Source organism: Teleopsis dalmanni, chromosome X, assembly GCF_002237135.1.
Source record: "Teleopsis dalmanni isolate 2A chromosome X, ASM223713v2, whole genome shotgun sequence".
NCBI classification, from domain to species: domain Eukaryota; kingdom Metazoa; phylum Arthropoda; class Insecta; order Diptera; family Diopsidae; genus Teleopsis; species Teleopsis dalmanni.
In genome coordinates this window covers 58,040,194-58,055,307 of record NC_051848.1, presented here as the reverse complement: position 1 = coordinate 58,055,307, position 15,114 = coordinate 58,040,194, and the positions used below count along the sequence as shown (strand labels likewise).

Below are 15,114 nucleotides of genomic sequence, written 5' to 3'. Positions count from 1 at the left end.
ATAGCACTAAGAGGTTGAATGTATCACCAAATATGTGCTCAAAATTGTATTTACTCTGTCTTACGATATCTTTGAAGTATTATATGTTTTTACAAATTTTACTTTACGTAAGTGCAAGTATCAGATTCAACTACCTCGAGCCTACATTTTCAATTCAAAAAACGAGTTTCGCGTATTCGATCTTACATATGTATTATTATTAAAATTTGTTTATAAAATTGTTAAGTTCCTGCAGTTATTCGTATATTTCTTTTTTTTCATAAAATTTGAAGCATGTTTTAGATTCAAAGTCATGTAATAATGAATCAAAAAATTTATAAGTGCTCAACATAATTTCAACACATCGTATATTTTCTACTAAACCATAAAAATTTCTATCAGTTTGCTAATGAACGCTGACTCTAAGCTTCAAATTTGGCAGGGCATGAGCTCGATTCCAGGCACTTGCAGTCTCAAAAAATTATTTGCAAATAATTAAATACAAGAATAATTTCCAAGACCACTGATTATGGATATTTGGCAATACTCGAAACAGCTGCATGGTCAGCCAAAAATTAAATAAATTAAAATAATATAAAAAAAATTTTTGTTGTTGTAGTTGTCTACTTTTAAAATTAATTTTTAAGTTGACTAAGAAGAAAGGACTAGACTGCTAAGTCCTTCGCCCTGAGATGAAAAATAATAAGTAATAATATCATTTCTCGGATTTCTATTTATACGATATTATTATTTCATATTTCAGTTAAAATTTATATAACTTGGAAAAAAGAATGGCTTGTTAAAACAATTTTCATTTCAAGTTCTAATAAATTTTGAAAGAATTTACATTTAGTAGTAATGTCTATATTACGGTCATGCTAGGATCATGTTATACAAACAGTCATGGTCACGTCAAATGTAAATTTGTGTTTGTTTTGAAATGAAAGAGAAAGAAAGAGAAAAATTTCAATTAAAATATGGATATATTGGCTAGGCTTTTTATGTCTTTTCACGTTGGTCACAACAGTGTCGTTCAGTAATGTTATATGTCAGAATAAGCACTTATGGATTAGGAGAAAATATGTATATATTCCTGTGGATATGTAATCATATCCACGCAAAAATATGTACTTTTCATATTTAAGGGTATAAAAGATATACATATAGTTGTCGTAAATTGACAATTGGAATATCACTCTCAGCAAAACAAGCCTTTTGGGTGCGATAAAAAGAGACAACAATATTCAATGGAAAAAAAAATTTAAAATTTGACATATATGAAATTAAATTTTATAATTGTCAAAAAATAATTGGAAGTAAAGGTTTTTTGTCGTACTTTTGTGATTTGTGTTGATTACTATCATTTGTCTATGAAATTGATTTAATTAAGTGGTTGACCAATTAAAATTAATATTAGCATTGAACGCAGTCACCGAAATTACTGTTCATTCTACTATATCCGTAAGTACAAGAATTTAAATATGGTTTTTATTATAATACTTAAAAACGTCGACCTACAATCGTTTGTAGAACCCTTAGATTAGTTTCTGTGTTAACCGCCTGAAGTCCTGGAACAAATTCGCTATAAATGATTCCCTTAGAATCGAAGGTAACAGTGAATATTGGTTTAACTTTCTTATTCTGAAAATCTAATTTTGTTATGGGCTCGTAATTGAATTTTTGACGGAGCTTGCAACTGTTTCGAGTATAGCTTGGTCTTGGCTGGTCTCGTGATTATTTATATGTAATTATTCGTTAATAATTTCTTTTAAGACTACAAGTACCAAGAGTTAACTCGTACTCTGCAAAATTTGAAGATCGAGTCAGAGTAGGTTAAGATAAAACGAAACCATAAACCAGCTGTAGAATAATGGATTCAAGCTGCTATTTTAACATAAAAATTACCCGTATCTGGAGAAAAAAATTTTCGAATTTTCACAGGGCTTTGAGAATGTATATTTTTGATTAATTTAAAAAAAGCCATATTTTAAATATTGAGATAATAACATTAATATTAAATTTAATACTATTTAATTCCATTATTAAATGTGCAGGTAATTATACTTATTTAGTGCGTTTATTGTTTTTCAACATATATATTATTATATATATTATTTTTCAATTTAACCTAACATTTTTTTTTTTGATTTTATTTAATTTTAATGTCTTTTGTTAATTTGTTGCTCTATTAAATTTTAAATTTTTTATTTATTAAATTTCATAATTTAAATTTATTTCATTTTCTAACTGCATTTAATTTCTACATTTTAGTGTATCTGTCTTGATTTGCTTTGCTGTGGAAAGCATCGTTCTTACGTATAAACTGGAAGAAAATATTTCAAGATAATAAGAGGTATGTAGAAATCAATTAAAATATTCACATAATAAACATATTTCCAAAAAATCACTTATTTGCCATCAACTCGAAACTGTCTACTTTGTAATTTATAAGCAAATGTAATGATAGAGGATAGATACTCTCTAGATACCCAAATTATTTACTAAAAATAATATTTTCAGTAGTGAAACTCGTACCAATCTGCCCATTAATAATTGATTGAAAATATTGCAACATTAGGTACTGCATTTTGTTGTACTTAGGCTTGAATTTTAGTGCTGCATCTGTTCCGAGTACATTTGCAACGATAGTGGAAGGTTCTGCCCAAGCAATGCACTTACCTTTAAGACCAAGCCATACTTCGTCAATATCTGTCAACTGAACAAACGTTGAACTGAAGTATTTGTTTGCAATACATAAAGGCAAATATATGAATATCTTTCATAATTATTGGTGAAAATCTACGATATACTCGTATTTAAAAAGTGCACTCGCTTTGATGGACTTTTAGTTAATATTTGCCTAAATAACTCGAAAATGAAATGAAAAATATGATAGTTTATGTTACCCACTACCAACTAAACTTAAAATCAAGAACATTACCACATCTACATATGAGAAACTGTAATGTAAACGAAAAACATTAATTAAAGTTTTGAAAGCCGTTGGTATATCAAAATATATCAAAAATTTAAATATTTTTATTTATTTTTTAAAGATATTTACGTGTAAAAATATTTTGCCTTGCTTTATTAACAATCTGATGTTGTGTTTTGTGATTCTTCATTCAAATGCACCAAAAACTTAACATAATATGTGCTGTTAATATGTTTTTTCTCTATCAATATGAACAATAAATAATATATCATTTACACCTAAAACATGGAATAATAATCCTAGATTGAAATATTCCTTTCTGGTTGCTTTGTACGAGCTTTTTCAATGCCAGTATATAGTGATATATCGAGGAATTAACATATGTATTGTATACCGATCTATACCGATCCGATTTAAAAATGTCTGTGTGTTATTCTTCAACCGCTCTTTACGGTGCGCGTCATCATAACCAGTGACGACATTGGCTTTAGTTTACTACTAGAAAGATATACCCTCTTTTTATATACATGTACCTTTCCAAACATCAAATGTTCCTGTCCATGTAGATACGTGATGTCGATACTCAACGAAAGGAGTCAAAAATGAAAGAAAGAAAAGAAAATAGGTTAGCTTCTCATCAAAGGGAGAAAGGAGTCAAAACCGAAAGAAAGAAAAGAAAATAGGTTAGCTTCTCGTAGAAAAAAAAAAGAGAAAGCAAATATCGACTCTTTTAATTCTGGCCATAGTTCCAACTCATCCATCCATCTTTAGTTCATCTTAAAAAAATATGTGACTTCTAACAAAAAAGTTAATATAGACATTCCATCTAGAGATCACTGGTTGTCGGAAAGTCAAACATTATAAAAGGACATAAGTATTTATCTTATCGATAACATATATCACGTACTTATCCACGACACTATCCACTTATCCGCTATTTCTTCTCGATTCTTCTTCTTGAGTCAGTGCTATTACGCACTTTTACTCTATAATGACTGGGGGCTTTAACTACACCACACTATGCTTTAACTAGGCTAAGAAATCATATCATTTATTTGTCTTTTAATTGATGACGGACCTTAAATCACCATATCTTCCTGAGAGTCCAGAAGTGGACTTGAGGATAGTTAGGGCGGGGTTAAGTAGCGTATCAACTTTAGTGAATAATTTTAGAGCTCTATCTTAAACTCAATATATTTCAAATTAATATTTTTATTATAATAAACTTATTATTAGTCTACTTATTATTATTGGATTTGTTGCGTATATTTGGAATTCGGCATTGTCGTTTGCAATCGCTGGATTCCAAAAAACATTTAAATAGTTAAGTCTAGTTGAGTCCGTTTCTCATTGATCTACATTGTAGCAATTGCCAATACACAATTTTCTCTGATAATCAACTACAATGTACTTTATTTCTGAACTAACTGTCATTCTTAGAAAAGTATTTCTAAGATTAATTTCAAATTTATAATAGTATTATGTACGGTTTGGGACCCAATCCAAGAGATTAAAAGTTTCGTTAAATGACTATAATAGTAACATATTACTAGTATTGTGTTAGTATTAATAGAATAAAATAGTTCAAAGTATTGCATCATGTTTCTGGTAAGATACCTTATATAGAATGGTGTCAGATACTTTAGTAAAACTGGTTTTAGATTCCATTGTTGACATTTTAGACAGAACTACTTAGTTCTAATCATGCACTTCAAGTCTATTAAATTTCTGTAGAATTCGATACTAGTCGTATCTTGTTGTCTTTTTTTTTTTTCTTTTTTAGTGCTTTATGTAAGCACTTATGATAAAAAACTCAACTCATCCACATTATCCATAAAATTTAAAGAAAATATAACATTTATCTGTTGTATTAATAAAAATTTTGGGTCTATAGTGAATAAAAATTTTAAAATAAATTTTTTTCTTTTATTTTCTTTCCTACATTACACTTTCCTACAAATAAATAAAATCGATTAAGAACTGTCAGAAAGATTTTCCATTAAATTTTTGTTCTGTTTGTGATGTGTTTCAGAAGATGTTCTTCTTTATTTATACTTTTAAATATAACTGCAGTAGTTGTTTATTATTTGGAAAACTAGCCAAGTTGATGTCTATGGAATAAAAATTTATTTAAGCAAAATGGAAATTGTTTGCCTTCTTCCGTATTTGAGCGAAAATGCAAATATTGCTCATTGCCCATCAAATGCAAAAACTAATTTTTTTGGTAATTTTTTGCAATGAACTTCAATATTAACTTCAAAACAATGGACATTGTTAAAACGTCTAAGATACTGCAAAAGTATAAAAACAAAATTCTAAACAATTCCTTGACTATAAACAAAGTTAAAAGTCTACTGCAATTGTATAAATGATTTTTCTTTCGAACTATTTTGAGTTTTGTTCAAATGCATATGTATATCGAACGTCAAAAGCAAAAACATATGGGTAAACCATAAAGTTATTTGGTTTAACATGTAGATGGCGCAAGAAAACAAGCTCTCTAACATTTCAACTTAAGTTATATAGTATTTTAATCAACTTTTTCATTATATTAGGACTATTCGTATTTGATTTATTTAATTTTCAATATATCTGCAAATATGTTATTTTCATTTTTGAGTAACGACTGTTCGAGTATTTAGATAACTAAAGAAACTAGCGAAAAGTAAAGCATTGAGTTCTTTAGTGCATTGAGGACTAATTATTCACAAATATGGGCTTGCGAATAGTGGTTTTAATAGCTTTTCTAGTCGTCACATCTGAATAAATCTTATATGCCTTATATCTTTCTACAGCTAAGTAGACAGCAAGTGCCGAAAACCAGCTAAGGCAGTCAAAGACATAAAAAAAGGGCAAGAAATTTTTATGCAAACATTACTACATAGGTACGAGTTCTGAGCCTACCACTTGCAGTCCAAACAAATTATATACGGAATATTCGAATAGAAATTCAAATATTTCTTAAGACTACTGATGATGAGTACTTAACAATACTCACAACAGCATTGTATGGTCAGCCAAATTTCAATAAATTAACTAAAATTTTTGTTGTTGTCTCTTCTTTGCTATTCGAATCGGTCTAACTTTTAAATAATTTATTTTCGTCAGAAACAAAAAATTAACATTACAAAAAGTGTTTCAGAATTTTGTGATTCACATTTTATTTACAACTTTAAATACTCAAAAAATTATTGTCACATGTACTTTCTTGACAGTGACATTGTCATACGTATAGAACTCTCTCCTTTACGACTGAATTCGTCTTAAGAACAACCAAACACCGCACTGTAAGTAATTTTAAAGTACTATACCTTGTAGGCTCACTTTGCTGGGGTAGTGGGGAAACAAAGGAATTGATAAATAAAACAAAATCATATGAAACTTTTGAAAACTATACATTTAAATTTGCATTCATCACGAATATCCCGAAAGTATTCAAGTACAAAGTAATGGATAGAATAGTACCCTTATACTATATAAAAAACCGTTTTCATCTTGTGAATATTTTTGTGAGAATAACCAAATTTTTAGTTTTAAACACAAAATTTTGATACCAAAAGCAACTCAAGCGTTTATTGTTGCGGAATCAAAATTACTTTAGCGGAAACTAACTTTTGCAGAGTATATTTTTGAATATGGCATTGTACTCTTAGGCTTTGTTAATTGGAAACTTTCTACAGTAACATTTTCTGAGATTAAAGATACTAAAAATGGAGTAAATGGTTTGATTCTTTGTAACAATAGTTTGCACCAACAATACGTGCTCATATAAAAATTTGTTAAAAATGATAATAAACAATTGTTAATTCTGAATAAATAAATAAAATAAAGTTAATGTAGGAAATCATGGAAGAAACCCTCTACATATAATTCAGGTTATGATTGTTATGATGACGATAGTACAGTCAGAGAAGAATAAGTTAAAGATTTAATAAAGTCTAGCATTGTTATACATCAATATCCTGATATCTCTTATTTTAACCACATCCGTTCAAATGAGGAGTTAAGAAGATAAGAAGAAAGATATATGGTTGGATTGATATTGCGCATGCTGCACTTACTTGGAACCCCAAGTGGACTAGGAGCAGAGGCAGACTAGTAGTGACTTGGTGAAAGACAGTTCAGCAGGGGTAATATGCTAAACTGACGTTTGGCAATCTGTCATTTAACAACATAAGTAACTTCATTCTATTTGAAATACAAACAACGGTTAAATAATTTCAGCGATTAAAATATTGAAGTGTGGGCGAAAGAGGGTTAAATTTGGGGCTATATGTGTTTTTGATGCCAAATCAAAAAAATAAAAAAAATTTATCACCCTAATCAACTTAACGGAATGATATATACTCTCATGCCTACCACATATATATAAGAAAGTTCATGCAAATCCGTCGAGCCGTTTCGGTGAAGTTTAAAGACTAACACCTTAAGACGAGATTTTTAAATATTAGATTAATTCTAAATTTATAATTGAGCTAATTTAGATATAAATTTCGTTCACTATCGCTCTCCAATCTTGCGGCATAACCAAACCAACGAAACTGTTGAAGGCTAACTTGTTAAATAATATTAATAACGTGGTAGTTCGTACAGTTAATAATAGATGCAATTATTCTCTCCAACTTGTAAAAGATATTAGAGCTAATTAACAATTTTTCTTTTCAAGACTCCAACCGCTACTTAATCACTTTGTGGTGGAGGTCATGCTTCAGTCCCATATGAGTTCGCATATAGTATGAGTGACCTATTGGAAATAAGTTTTTTCATATAATATGGGCAATAGGTTTAAAGTGTAGTATGGTATCAAAAGATTCGAACAGACTTGATGGACCTACAGATAAAACACAATATAATGCTGTAAAGGCCTATTACCTTCTCAGTGATATTGAATATTGCAACACAATTTATAAAAAACGTATTAATATTGTATTACTGAATATAATATTTTATGTAAAATATTAAACGTTAATAATCTTCTTTGAATGAAATCTAATTTATTTTAAAGTTTTTAAATAATCTTTTAATATTAAAGTACTGAAAAGCGAGGGTGCACAATCATGTGAAATAGCCATGACATCTTGGAAAATAAATAGTACAGGAAATTACAATACCCAAAGTATGGAAATGCAATCAATTCACCATATCTCAGTGAATCTATTTAACCATTAAACATTTAATGTATTTAAATATATTTGACTTCCATAGTCTGAGGGATGTTGTGCTATGAAGACATTTTCGATAATGTAATGTAACACCCTCCAAAGGGGGTGTAAATCTAATGAAGTATAATTTGTCTTAAAATTGTACGCAGTCGAAAGAAAACAATCGAATATACTGCACTAAATTAAACTTCCGATATATGGGCGTAAGTCTGATACACATCCATATAAAAATTTGTTTTTCTTTGCATTAAAATTAATGTGCATTAATGTTAGAAAGATTTTGTTTATGTAATTTTGTGAGAATGATGTCATTTTAAATCTAAGTCCTGATTTCAAGGAATTCATCCCTTGGAGTGGAGCTCAATGAAATGACTTGTTGCATCATTAACAGCAACCCTTAAGTAGATATACGTAATCAACCAGTATTGTATCGTAAATATGTACCAACAAAATAAAAATATAATTCTTCAAACTAAAATTTATTAAATTAATTAAAATATAAATAATAAAATTTTAATGTTAATTTAATTTAATGTTAATGTTAATTCTTGCCGAGAGTCACGCGTCTTTGTGACGAAAAGAAATGATTTGAAAGATAGACGGATTCGAATAGCAAAGAAAAGATAAGAACAAAAATTTAGTCAATTTATTGAAATTTGGCTAACCATTCAGCGCTGTTGTGAGTATTGCAACGTACGCATCATCAGTGGTCTTAGGAATTATTTTATTTTAGTGTCGTATATATATTAGGATATATATCTATATATATATATCTATATATATATAAGGATATATATATATATATATATCTTCTGTATCTTTTAAATTAAAATTTGTTTTGAATAAACTGAATTTTTACTATAAACTTTTCGAAATTTGTCAAATATACATCATCTGAGCTCTTCATAAATATGTGTCCATTTTTGGACAACAAATGTCAGGAATTTAATCAAATTGAAACCGTGACATACAAAGTCTTTCTTTACTATGAGTAGAATAATCTCATAGTCATAGTAAAAATTTTTCCTTTAAATAAAAAGTAACTTCAGCTAGATATAAAAACATATATAGAGATATATATGACTTAAGCTTAATCATTTTTCAGCTATGGTGATTTTTCAACTTTTTTATATGCTGTATCTTAGTTAATATTTAATATGATTCCCACCTCCTACATATCTTTTTTTGTTTGGACCCGAAAATCTATTTAAAAACTTACGGGAGGTATTCAGGAAATACAAAGAGATATAAGCTCGTGTCTATGACATTTAAAATATTTTATAAAATCAAGAAAGATATGTTTACAATAATGAAACCAAAACAGGGCCTTTCTAAAATTAAACATGTATATATAAATATATATATACATAAGGAGTACTACTAAGTTGTTGTTGTACTTGTTGTGATTTAAGTTAATACTACTGCGCACTTTTACTCTATTGTTGCTGGGGGGCTTATCCCTGCCTCACACTAAACTTTAACTATACTAGAATCATTATCATTTATTTATTTTCTATCTGATGACGAACCGTAGATCAGCATATCTTCCTCTGCGTCCTGAGGAGGACTTAAGGTTTATTAGAGCGGGGTTGGGCAACGTATCATCTTTTGTGAATAATTTTAGGGCTCTGTCCTTGATATACTTTTTCACTGAGTCGATTTTTAGATCTGTATTCATGTACTACTAAGTGATACTAAAATTATGTATATTGTTAGTTTCGATACTTTGATAAATTTTATAGTTACCTTTGTATTTTTATTCATAATCTTTTAAAACTTTTAACTTTACATATTAAATTAAAAAAAAACAAAATTTTATCTGAAACTATTGTGTAGTTAACGATGTATCTAGTCATCATATCGTGCTTTCAAGTTCGTAAGTGATTTATAACTTATTTAAAGGTAAATTTTTTTCTAAAATTTCCTTAAATCTTATTTTTCCGCAGAGATCTAGCGATATGTGTATATTTCGTCATTCTTCTTCCTAAATTTATATATAGCTTCCAATATGTTTGAATTTATGTGATAATTCTTTAACCTCTTGGACCTTTGTACGAATTATGGAGTCTAGGCATTATCACACTAAATCCAATATAGAAAATTTGTTACTTTGAATTTCTCTTAAAGACTCTTTGGAAGTATCGTAGACATAAAATATATTTGAATATAATAAAGGGGAATGAGTTTAAATAATTTATCTGTTTAATAATGCCTTTATGCAAACTTAATTGGCAGCAGTCGCATTTCCACAATTTATAGGTGCTATAGTAATGCCATATTCTTTAGGTGGGTAAACCTTTAATAGGTTTTTTTCTATATCATTTCTATTGTGTTGACATGTACGTCATATATTTAATGGCAAAATAACAGTGCATAGAATTTCCTTGCAACCAGTAATAGATGGCTATTGAAAAGTGGGTTTCATGAGTGTAGGTTCAAGGATCATGTTTATACAATAAATAGCATTTATTTTACCGTGGTAATGCATTTCTACATGGAAAAATCGTTCAAGCCATCATTGCAATATATAACTAATTTCGGATATTGTGAAATGTTTGACAGTTTTATAATTATTTTCTTAATTAATTAAATAGTTGATATAATAAATTTATTTTTCTAGAACAATCAACGATAACGTTTTGGTTGAAGAAATCTCATTGTTACCTGAAGAAAATTAACCCATATACTTGTGTAAGTAAAAACCCTTAATTTTGTCTTTTGATAATAAAGTTCTGTATATTATCTAAATCTAAATGAAAAATCTTATAATAATACTAATAAAGCTCCACAAAAGTAAATGTAATTTAAGAATATATGCATCTAATTTATATAAAAATACTAAACTTTGTTTTTTTGGAGAAATGAGTATTTAACTATAAGTTACTTCAAAATAATGGCCCCAAGAAAATCGGCTTACAATCTGAAGTTTGAAAGACTCAATAGTGGCAAGAAAATAATTTCCCACCGATGGAAATTTTGATTTCTAAAGTTTTCTAACAAGAGGGTCAGGAATAAATATTGCCTACAAATTTTAAGTTGTGGAGGTGAGGCATACTGAAAATTGCTATGACTTATAGGAGAGTTACAATGAGTTTGGGAAGTGTCTCACTATTGAATAGTAAGTTATAAAAGTTAAACTGTAGTAGTTTAATTATTTTTTTTTTTTTGGATGCATGAGAGTAGCACTGTCAGGACAAGAGGACGAATTAGGCATATAGGGCCATGGACACCATACTAAATGTCAGTACATCGTAGGTAGTACGATTTGATAGCGTAAGATAGTTTCATTGGGCAAAGTTCTTTTCACGTCTTCCTTAATGTTACTAATCGATAGCGAAGGCATGGGTGTGTTTGCTTAAGAAGTCCTGTGCAATAGTTGAGAGAAAATTATCACTTTCAGTGACATTTTTTCTTCATTGATTTTGATTGTTATACTAGAATTTCCAAGTTTATTTTATTTTTGCTTTGTAGTCTTTATTTATCTTCATAAGGGGATTTTGATTTCTAATTAATTATTCAGTTCAAAAAAATTTTTAAAGTTGAGCTTGGGGCTATTTAAAAGTGGGTGGAGTTTCTGAAGTAATCACATAGCCTTAGTTAAATGCGTATGTGGGTTTTACAGGGTGATTCCTTTTTAAAAGTAGTGGTCAAGTATTTCAGCACGTGTCACTAGTTTTTGTAAGTTTTATTGCCACATCTTGATGAATGTTGATTGCTTTTTGAGTGATGAAAATCGGTTAATGCATTTTCTATTTTCGGAGTTACGTGATGCCCCAATGCAATATCTCAGTCATGTAAATGTTGTATAGAATGAGTCAAAGGAAGGAGCGATTAGAAAGAACTTCCAATTAATTTTTATAGTAAAGAATAATTATTTCTTATAATAATAATTAATAATAATTATCCAATAATAATTAATTTTAATATGGCGCTTTACTAATAGTCTGAGATTATGGTATATTATTTGGATGTACACTGAAACATTTGCCCACAAATATATTGTAATATAAATTTTTAAAAATAATCACAGTTAACACTGGAATTTAAAAAAAATTATTTTGTCAAAAATTTATAGTATTAAAAATACATTTCTGAATAGTGTTATAAAATCTTCTTACTAGATATTGCCATAGATTATTTTAATGAGAAATTCTTTATTTTAAACAGTGTTACAAAATCGTTTGGCAAGACATAACGACAAGATTTTAGAATTTTAGTGAGTACATTATAATTTTTACTATCTTTTGAGAACTTAAGTTTTTATTCATTTTAATTTCTCGTTCTTTACTAAACCGTTTATACTATATACATTATATGTTCGAAAATGATTGTGTATTATAGGATCATAACCCTTTTCTTTTTATACTTAATTCCAAATAATTTTTATGACGTTGAATAATCTGTAGTTTTGGAACCGTTTAAAGCTTCGAAGCATTTTAACTTCTGGGTATAATATTTGATAGTAGTGAACCATAAGAAAATGTTTGTACACCATATGGGATATGTATAGGAGACTTTTTAATTGTCAAAGGGACGTTATTCGTGCACTAGATGTTTGTGACTATGACTTCCATGGTAATTCACAGAACAGGTCGTTTGCACGGATGGTACTGCAACGGCGATTTTTTTTATCTATAAGTGAGCCCTGATATGGCTACCACTCCACTCCAACCTCATGTAACCTAATACAGTGTACGAGTATTTACTGTGCTTCGAGCAGGTCAAGTAATACTTGAAGTTTACATGATACTTGAGGGTAATAAGTACTATTAAAAATAAAAGCATTATTTTATTATGCTATAATCTTATTTAAGTTGTATAAAACAAGTTGAAAATACAATCCAACAAAATTCAGTTCCAATAGTTTTCAACATTTCAAGTGTTTGATTTATGTATTTTTCACGAGTTTTTTGAAACACTACTTTTTTTGGTAAGATTTTTAATAATTTTATTTTGTTATAGAATTTTAAATATTTTTTTTAAGAATAAATTTTATGCTTAGAAAATTGTTCTAACACTAATTGTAACTTGAATAAATTTACAGGACACACTTCATTTTTGCGATCCCATTACTTTGCAGTCAAAAAATTTCGAACTAAGATATTATTAGAGTAAAGGTAAAAGCAATTCATTTATTAAAAATTAAATCAATTACTTTTTATTTATTTTTAAGTTTTGTTTTTATTTTCCATCATTTAAGAAATATAACATAAAAATGGTTAAGACTGATATGCAGGCTGTGGAGGAGAACTCAAATGGCAATGTCTGCGATTTGAGCTGTTTGGAGCTCAAAAGGGTTCCGGTGGATGCCATTAAGCAAAACAAATATATAACGATTCTTAATTTACATAAAAACAATTTAACACTACTTGGAATCGACTTTGCGATGCTCACTAATATCGTTCAACTGGACTTGAGCACTAATGCTTTGACTTCCCTGCCACATAATTTTGGCGACCTAATTAATTTGATGTCACTAAATCTTTACAATAACAATTTGATAAATGTACCAATTTCATTTGGAAATCTCAAAAATCTGCATTTTTTGGATTTGAGATGCAATGCTCTTGGATATGAACTGGATAAAATTGCTGGAAAATGCGCATCAGTTCGAGAATGTGAAGAATGTGCTATTAGAGTTGTGGAATATTTTCGTAATAGTTTTAGGCATCTTACATACTCGAAAACATTAGACAACCCTAAACAAGCTAATACACCACTTATTAGTAAACAAAAACTTACAGCTAACACTGATAATCATCCTTCTTCTGCAATTCGGTCAACGGATTATATATGTGTCTCACAATCTGATGAAAGTTTTAGTGAAATATCATTCAGCGATTTTTCACTATTATCTGACGAAGAATTTGAAGAAAACACAGTCGGCGAAAATGAGACCCACTCTGCCCGAATTGCAGAAGAAGATGTCGCTAAACCTGTTTCTGGATTTGACGTAGACACGTTCAATGATTTTGATGTTAACAAATTGGAGTTAATGGAATCGTGTGATCATGCAAGTACTGAAATTATTGTGGATAAAACCAATGAAGATTTACTGTATGAAGGCGTATGTGATTATGATGAATTACATGACGGGTACATTACCACTGAAAATCAAGATATTGACACACTTAAACCACAAGCACAAGTTGAAGTTATAGTAGCTAATCGATCAAAAAAGTTTCTCAAATTGTTCTTATATGTTTTCATTCCCATAATAATTTCTGCTACGATTTATTTTATCGGCTCACACTTCAACATCAATCTTTCTCTGAGCAAATATTTCTCATTCTCTACTATTAACGAGAAAGATTTGAATGCCCCAAATTTGATTATTGAAGAAAATGTTGAACATAACGCGGTGTCCATTATACAGGTAATAAATGAATTTTATTTTTATTATTTTTATTGTTGTTGTTGTTTTATTGCTTGTTTTTTTTTTTAATTAAGGACGATTTCCCAGCCCACCCAAATACAAGTTTTTCATTTTCTACAATAAAAATGTTCGTGACAGAAGTATTTCTGGGTCTCAGAGAAACACTGTTTGAAAAACTCATGCGTATATTCTATTTATTCACTTAAATTTCACGGTACCCACTTTGGAAGCAGAAATTAATATATATTTTTAAACATTTAAATTAATGAGAGAAATGTAAATGTTAATTGAAAAAAAGTTAATTACAAATTACTCAGTTTTTAAAAAATAGCTTGTTGCTATAATTTAAAAAAAAAACATTCTTTTACTTTTATGATGCATAATATATCTTTCATTATTATATGAACAGTGTTCTATACTTTACAAAAATTATTATAGTATGACTAACTACCGGGAAGTCCAAACCAAGTCCAAAATGCTAAATAAAACATAATTTTAAGATTGAAAGAAAATTAAAAATAATAGAAAGAAAAATAAATGAATGTGTTAGAAAACCATTAATGCTTAACCAGCTAGGGCTATCTGATAGGGATAGGGCTATCTAACTAATGATTTAATCACAGATAAAGATACCGATTTTAAGCTTCAGAAAGCACACAGTT

The 15,114-nt window shown here is 28.8% G+C and overlaps 1 protein-coding gene across 2 annotated transcripts; it reads left to right on the top strand.

Moving 5' to 3' along the window:
- Nucleotides 1–1,294: 1,294 nt before the first annotated feature.
- LOC119662662 (plant intracellular Ras-group-related LRR protein 4-like) lies at nucleotides 1,295–14,718 on the top strand. Of its 2 annotated transcripts, XM_038072338.1 has the most exons (7): nucleotides 1,295–1,440; nucleotides 2,251–2,332; nucleotides 10,697–10,767; nucleotides 12,244–12,292; nucleotides 13,121–13,193; nucleotides 13,277–14,452; nucleotides 14,527–14,718. In XM_038072338.1, exons 6-7 carry the CDS (start codon nucleotides 13,292–13,294, stop codon nucleotides 14,656–14,658), a joined length of 1,293 nt encoding a protein of 430 aa, XP_037928266.1. In that variant the 5' UTR covers nucleotides 1,295–1,440; nucleotides 2,251–2,332; nucleotides 10,697–10,767; nucleotides 12,244–12,292; nucleotides 13,121–13,193; nucleotides 13,277–13,291; the 3' UTR covers nucleotides 14,659–14,718. The 2 variants fall into 2 exon arrangements, with proteins under 2 accessions (XP_037928266.1, XP_037928265.1); XM_038072337.1 differs by lacking the exon at nucleotides 12,244–12,292.
- The last annotated feature ends 396 nt before the right edge of the window (nucleotides 14,719–15,114 follow it).

Excerpts from the sequence above, each read along its gene's own strand:
- LOC119662662 (XM_038072337.1), top strand. The coding sequence starts at position 13,292 with ATGGTTAAGACTGATATGCAGGCTGTGGAGGAGAACTCAAATGGCAAT. Across the intron at positions 14,453-14,526 it reads ACGCGGTGTCCATTATACAG|GACGATTTCCCAGCCCACCC; the intron begins GTAATAAATGAA and ends TTTTTAATTAAG.